Genomic DNA, 8,103 nt, shown 5'->3' on the forward strand with positions numbered 1-8,103 from the left:
GTATTTCTGTTATAGCAGCACTAGATGACTAAGACAGATGATAAGAAAAGACTTCTCTGAGGGAACATCATTTGAGCTGAGACATGAAGCAGGAGAATCATCAATATAAAAGCCATGGGGAATACAAGAGAAATGAACAAATATGTCCACACAAAGAGTTGCACACGAATGTTCATAAATGCATTATTCCTGAGAGCCAAAAAAAGTGGAAAACAGCCCAAATGTCCATCAACCAGTGAAAAGATAAATTAAAAGGTGGCATATCCATACAACGGAATGCTAATAGGCAATAAAAAGGAACAAAGAACTACTGGTAAATGCTGTAATACTGATGAACTTCAAAAACAGCGTGCTAAGGGAGAGAGGTCAGACATAAAGACCACATACCGTATGATTCATTTATATGAAATGTCCAGAAAAGGCAGATCCATAGAGACATAATGTAGGCTAGTGGTTGCCTCGGGCTGGAGCTGGGAACAGGGATTAACAGCAAAGGAGCTTGAAAACCCCTACTGGGGTGATGAAAAGTTTCTAAAACTGAGTTCTAATGATGGTTGCACAACTGAGAAAATTTACTCAAAAGCTTTGAATTGTACATTTTAAATTGATGAGTATTATGATGTATAATTATAACTCAGTAATTTTTTTTTTTTAAAGTCAAGGGGAGCAGTGGAAATGGGGACAAAAGAAGGTTTGGTAGTTTCTGGTCATTTAAAGACCACTGTGGGCTGGAGTAAGATCCCTGATGGTGCAGTGGTTGGGTTTTTTGGGGGGTGGCTAGAGTGTAGAGAATGCAGAGGAGAGGGGAAGGCCCTAGGAGAAGGAGCCTGGAGGAGGGGAATTTTAGTCTGGGCCATAATAAGTAGGATTTGAGGATGAGGAGATTATAGGTCAGGGGAGTTAGGATATTGAATCTCTGCATTTCCAGTGATTTTTAAGTTGCTCAGAACAAGGTTGTGTGAAATATATTTTCTCCTTGGTATATCTGTCATAGCTGGATTAAAGAAACACAAATTTACCTGTAATGTTTATTGAACGAGGAAGGCAAGTGGGGAAAGTGATCACTTCTACGACACTCTTGTCCCGTGTATTTTAACCTTATTGTCTCATCTCCCTCTAACACAAGATACACCGCAATGCAGATTGTCTTGCTTTCCTGGGAGGACGAAAGACCCTTTTCTCCCAAGGCAATTTCTTTTTTTTAATTAACACTACTCTCAGAGTATACAGCCACGTACACAGCACTAAAAGGTGTTAACGTACTCACTGCTCCCAGAGTCATACTACTGATATTTATGGGATGATGATTCAGCTGTATGGCTGTTTGTTAGCAAGTTCAGCAGCTGTGTGAGAAAGCCATCCTTAGTTATGTGCATCTTCTTCATCAGTCCAGCTTTTCAGCAAAAGCTCAAAGGAAGGCAAACCCACACTTAGGTGCAGGAGAACTCAGAGAGCAGAGATTGATCCAAAAATAAGAGAAACAATTTTGTATCTGAACTTGCCAAGCATGGATTTAATATATTTTGAACTTGTTTTGTAGTGTTATTCATTGCAGTGGGGGGAGGCTATAGTAAAAGGTTAAGAGGAGTCAGGGGCCTGAGTTTCAACCATGAACACTAACTAGTTTGCTGTAGAACTAAAGATAATCTATTTAATCTTTTTGAGACTGCAACCTTGCTTACAAAAGGAAGGGATAGATTAGAACTGTGATTTGAACCTTTTGGGGATGAATCCCTTCAAGAATATGATGGTTGATGTCTTAGGGTTCTGTTCTGGAGAAACTAAACTGTAATATGTAGTTATTATGTTATATATATAGTATGTATATACATGTATATGTAAAAAGAGAGATTTTGGAGAATTAACTCGAAAAATTGTAGGGATTGGCAAAGCCAAAATCTGTAGGTCAAGCAACAGGCTGGAAATTCCAGTAGTCATGTGTTCTAAAATTGGTCCAGTGGTGGGAGAGAGAAAGGAATTCAGGAAGGATGTGTATATCTAGTCTGGAGGCTGAATCCTCTCTCTGAAAGTTTCTAGTTTTGCTCTTAAGGTCTTTAACTAATTGGATGAGGCCCACTCACATTACGGAGGATAATCCATAATTAAGGACAACTAATTTAATCACATGTAATTACGTTATAATAGCATCTGGACTAGTGTTTGATCAAACAACTGAACACCATAGCCTAGCCAGGTTGACATATAAATTTAGCTATCACATTAGCAATGGATCCTCTGTTTAGAAAAGCACATGTCCATGAGTGCCAAGATTAAGGATACTCGACTAAATTATCTCAAAGGTCCTGTCCAAAGTCAACACTCCTTATAATTCTATGAAAGAGAGAAAACAATTCTTCAAGGTTGCACTTTTGAGAATATACCTCATAGCCAACCTAACTAGATTATAGGTCATCTGAGACTTAGAGTTGATTTTTTTTTCCCCACAAATTGAGGAGATCCCCTTGGTGTTTCTCAAACTCTGAAGCTGCAGAAGGGAAGGGTCACTCATGCAAAATGTGTGAAATTGGTTCTCTTTGTTAGTGCACCTGTGCCAATCCATTCCTTATTTTTAGGCTTTTGTTCTGACCCCTCAGCCTCTTTCCTCTGACTATGGAGAGCCTAAAGGAGAGATGAAATGAAACATCCTATTATTACTATTTTTTAGTAAGCTTGATAATTACAAACTTTATATAAGCACAGATGCATCAGAGACAATGGAAAATGACCAGAAACTGAATAGGAATAAATATATTAAAACAATCCTAACGGTGGTGGATGGGGTCAAGAGTGTATTGATAAGAAATCATTGATAAGCATTTAGTTATAAAGCATGGACTTAGTTTGTTAGACTGTGTTACCTTGGCCCTAACGGTACAGTCATTTTCCAGGATATGGAAAAGTGGGAGAGTATGCCTTTCGAGTTCAGTACACCATTGGCAAAGTGGGTATACTTTATAAGTTGTTTTCTATAGTTGCTTCTTATTATACTTTCTTCATTGGTTCAGAATATAATACAAATATAGGTGCATGATTTTAACTTATATATTCTAGTTTATGATTAACTCAGACTGGCCTTGGAAATGAAAGACAAAGTAAAAACTGTGGCCACAAATTGATTATGCAAAGATTTTTTTTTCTTATAGAGACATACCAGGCATGTAACTTTTTATGAAGTATTTTAAGTATTTTAAACATATTAAATATTTCTCTAGTATGTTTCCAAAAAGTTCATTTGTTTGATTTTCCTGGTAATGAGGACTTTATCCACGTCCTTTATTCTTTTTCCCCTGACTACCTGAAAAGAAGTATTTTTCAGAAGCGAAGCTGTATGCATGGGGAATTTAATCCTAGGCAGATGGTGCGGAGCTGTGATACACATTTTCCTCTAGCAGTGACTGGGAGAAGAGCCACAATTCAGGGCTGTCAGAGATAGGGGCCTGTTTTAATGAAGGAATTAATTGTGCACATAATGATGTATAGGAGCATCCTACATTAACAGAAGAACACTTGTGTATGTTTGAAAAGAATTTCCAATATTTAGCCTTTTGTTTATTCACAGGGGTGATGGGCGAATATGAGCCAAAAATAGAAGTGCAGTTCCCAGAAATCGTCCAGACTGCCAAAGGAACGACGGTAAAGCTGGAATGCTTTGCCTTGGGAAAGTAAGTTCTGGTTTTTCTTCCTCCTTCTCCTCCCTTCAGCTTGGGCAGGTATAGAATTTTCCTTGCACAGTGCACAGTGATGGTTTCTGTGGTGACTGAAAAACAAGTCCAGCCTTTCTTTTTGTAATTCTGCACGTGCATGTTTGATTTTGCCCTCTCACCACAGAGAGAGGGCATGTAATGGCGCTAGGAGGATTAGGCTGCCACAATTGACATGGCCACGAAGGAGAGAAGAATGGGCAATTCTGAAAAAGTAGTTTGTTCTATTTTTATGACATGTAATGGGCATGCTGTCTAACCTGGAATGACAGGAAAACAATGGCCTTCATTCGAGGTTCAGTCAAGCTATTTGGAAAAATATCGACTTTAATTCTGGTCCCAGTTTACAGAGAATGCACCAGACTTTGGTTGAATTTCTTTTTAAATTGCTAGTCTTTTCTCTCTACTTTGGATTTCCTTATGTTGTGGCTGGAGGTAGGGGAGACCTGATCTTGTCTAAGGGAGACTCTATCTTCCAGGATCATCTTAAAATTTTTCCCAACTTTATTATTCAGTTAGTGGATTATTGTTAGATAAGCCTGCTTGGAAACTAATTAACTTTTCCATAGAGTATCTGTCAGCAAGCATAAGGAAATAAAGTGCAAATTGATTGGGGTATTTTATTTGCCAGTAACCAACAGAAAGTTTCGGCATAAACAATATGAACTATCGTCTGAAGTAAGAATATTAGATCTTCTATGGATTTTTTTTTTTATAATTTATTTTATTTTTGTTGTTGTTCTTGAGAATATACACAGCAGAACACACACCAATTCAACAATTTATACATATACAATTTAGTGACATTGGTTATATTCTCTGAGCTGTGTAACCATTCTCACCTCCTTTTCTGAATTGTTTCTCCCCCATTAACGTAAACTCACTGCCCCCTAAGTTTCCTATCTAAACTTTTGAGTTGCTGTTGTCTAACTATCTATATGCTGTTATCCCATATAGATAGTTCTGGAAAGAGCACAGTGCCACAAATGCTTAAGGCACACATTCTTTACTAGTTAAGCTAAACTACTGTTTGGTTTTAAGATTTCAAAGTATTTTTGGTTTAAAGTTTAAAAATTATCTCAGGGTGATAGTTTCAGGAGTTCATCCAGCCTTCAAGGCTCAAGAATATCTGGATTCCATGAGAATTTTAAATTCCATTCTACATTTTCTCCCTTTTGATCAGGATTTTAGTGATCCATGTCATCTCCACCCCTATCTGTCCAACCCATTATAGGTAGTCCCTGACTTATGATATATTCAGGTTACAACAAATCACACTTACCACCATCTTTTTTTATACGTCTTATCATTAGTAATATATACTGCCGAAAATGTTGCAGTGTGTAATTTGCTGATGTTATCATTCTCAGATGGTCAAAGATCAGATTTATAAAGATACTGATAATAAAAGACAATAATAAAAGCTAAAAAAAAAACAAGAAGTAGTTGACTTACATCAGAACCAATTTATAATGGAGTCATCAGAATAGAACCCCGGGTAAACTAGGGACTATCTGTACTAACTCCCTCTCTTTCTCCTATGCCTGAAAGCTGGCTAAGGCAACAACAATAACTCTTGCCTAACCCTTGTGTCTTACTCATCTAGTGCTGCTCTAACAGAAATACCGCAGGTGGATGGATTTAGCAAAGAGAAGTTTATTCTCTTACAGTCCAGTAGGCTACAAGTCCAAATTCAGGGAGTCAGCTCCAAGGGAACACTTTCTTTGTTGGCTCTGGAGGAAGGTCCATGTCATCAATCTTTCTTTTGTCTGGGAGCTTCTCTGCGCAGGAACCTCAAGTCCAAAGGACGCGCTCTGCTTCCGGCACAGCTTTCTTGGTGGTATGAGGTTCCCATGTGTCTCTGCTCACTTCTCTCTTTTGTATCTCAAAAGAGATTGGATTAAGACACTATCTAATCTTGTAAACCTCATCAGCATAACCTCATTACAGTGATGGAATTTACAACACATAAGGAGATCACATATAACCTCATCATAGTGATAGAGTTTACAACACATAAGGAAATCACATCAGATAACACAATCATACAATACTGAGAATCATGACCTAGCCAAGTTGCTACACACATTTTTTGGGCAACACAATCCATGACACCTTGTATCGGCATGTAATCTATTTTATGATTTTTGTATTTTATAGCAACCACAGAAGAAAGATGTTCTTTTTTTCCTTGTATGTTCAGCTGTAGTAGAAGAATTATTTTGGCTTCCATGTGTTTTCAAGCCATGGCAACATAAGCTACAGTAGCATGTTTACTTTGACACAGTACAATAGTAATTTTTTATATCTTAGAAACTTACCACATTGAATAGATTATGATACAGCTTCAGAACTGAGCACTGTACAAACATTAAAAATCAAGTTGTAAAAAAAAAGTAAGACATAGCAAATGCCCATGATTTATTGCTAAAAGTATAAAAGCAGACTGTCAATCAGTATAATATTTTCTAATTTTCTATTTTAAAGTATAAAGTATAATATTTTCTAATTTTCTATTTTAAAGTATAGATTGATAGATATAGATATGTTGTTGTTAGTTAGTTATTGTCGAGTCATTTCTGACTCATGGTGACCCCATGTGTGCAGAGTAGAACTGCTCCATAGGGTTTTCAAGGCTGTGACCTTGCAGAGGTAGATCACCAGGTGTATCTTTCAAAGTGCCTCTGGGTAGGTTCAAACCACCAATCTTTTGGCTAGTAGGCGCTTAACCATTTGTGCCACAGGGACTATAGGTAAAGATACATGTCTATGTATATACAGAATCTCTGGTGCCCTGATGGCACAGTGGTTAAGAGCTACAGCTGCCAACCAAAAGGTTGGCAGTTTGACTCCACCATCCGCTCCTTGGAAGCCCTATGGAGCAGTTCTACTCTGTCCTATAGGGTCACTATGAGTTGGGATCGACTTGACAGCAATGGGTTTATACGAAATCTCTTGGTGGTACAAATGATTATTGTGCTTGTCTGCTAACCAAAAAGTTGGAGGTTCAAGTCCACCCAGAGATAGCTGAGAAGAAAGGCCTGGTGATCTACTTCTGAAAAATCAGCCACTGAAAACCCTATGGAACACAGCTCTATTCTGACACAGATGGGGTTGCCATGAGTCAGAATCTACTTGACACAACTGGTGTGTGTGTGTGTGTGTGTGTATAATACATACATACACATTAAAAAATACTACTAGAAGGAAAGCACTAAAATTTTGTGCTAATTGTCTCTAGATGACTAGACAGTGAGTACCTTAGATGTTTATTTATTTGGTGCTTTCTATGTATCTGAAATATTCTACATTGATTATTTTTTTAAATAATGTTTTATTGTGCCTTCGTGAAGGTTTACACAGCAGTTTAAGATCTCATTCAGCAATTTCTACACAAGTTGTTCAGTGACATTGGTTACATTCTTCACAGTGCATGAACAGTCTCATTATTTCCATTCTGGTTATTACATTTTGCATCGAGTATTTATTTATTGCTTTTGTGAGTAGAGAAAAAAATAAACATTATGTTTAAAAATTAAAAGTTCGTAACGTCCATTAATAATAAAGGGTTTCCACTGTATAAAAATTTGTTTAATCAGGAAAAGAGGAATTTTCTTTGCTATCAAAATCAAACCTATAGAGACCATTGCTTGAATAAAACATTGAAAATAGCAATGTAGGTCAAAGTAGCCACTTCAGAGTATAAAATGACATTGGCATTGTCTATTCTCTCAACTGAATAAAGATTATATAGACCTGATCACTACAAGTGATTTTGCACAATAGCATGAATCAAAAGAAAGAAAATCTAACCTGTCCGATTAAGGAAAGTGACCCATGGAAAAGGTGAAAGCAGATAACTGGATGGCCTAGGTTTGGTGAACTCTGCCAGGTGACATCTTGAAAATTGCTGTGGAGAAAGGCAATTGTTCACACTTCAAAGGGGGCTATGAATTAAACTCTTTTCACACTGCTTGAATGGCGCCAGAATAAAAACAAAAGACCCTAATTGGGATCCTCCAGTCTACACAGAAACGTTTGGGTGTGTACATCCAGCTGCTGAAACACATCATCATCTCCCTCTTAAGAGCAGAAAGGCTACGTCTAAGCTACAGTTATTTTAAAAGGCACATATGAAGTGTGTATCTCATCAAATATAAAGACACCCACAATGTATTTTTGATGGTGCCCTTTTTGCATTTCTAGTGAGTGTCTGTCTAAGGAACTTAAATTCTTTTAAAACAACTATAGCAGAATTGATGGCTTTAATTTTTTAAATACATCTCAGGTTTTCCTGAGACGATTAACGAGGCTTTAGTCTAATTGCTTCTGTGTGTGTCTGTGTGTGTGTGTGTGTGTGTGTGTGTGTGTGTGTGTGTGTGTGTGTGTGTGTGTGTGTGTG

The 8,103-nt window shown here is 37.4% G+C and overlaps 1 protein-coding gene across 1 annotated transcript in view; it reads left to right on the forward strand.

The window, feature by feature from the left end:
• Window positions 1-8,103, forward strand: part of LOC101340595 (contactin-4) — a 580,334-nt gene that overhangs the window by 353,702 nt on the left and 218,529 nt on the right. Inside the window, exon 6 of the mRNA XM_004368276.1 lies at window positions 3,560-3,662. Within this exon, the coding sequence (XP_004368333.1) occupies window positions 3,560-3,662 (103 nt within the window). The remainder of the gene's footprint in view (window positions 1-3,559; window positions 3,663-8,103) is intronic.

The sequence above is a fragment of the Trichechus manatus genome, unplaced genomic scaffold (genome assembly GCF_000243295.1).
Source record: "Trichechus manatus latirostris isolate Lorelei unplaced genomic scaffold, TriManLat1.0 scaffold00001, whole genome shotgun sequence".
NCBI lineage: Eukaryota > Metazoa > Chordata > Mammalia > Sirenia > Trichechidae > Trichechus > Trichechus manatus.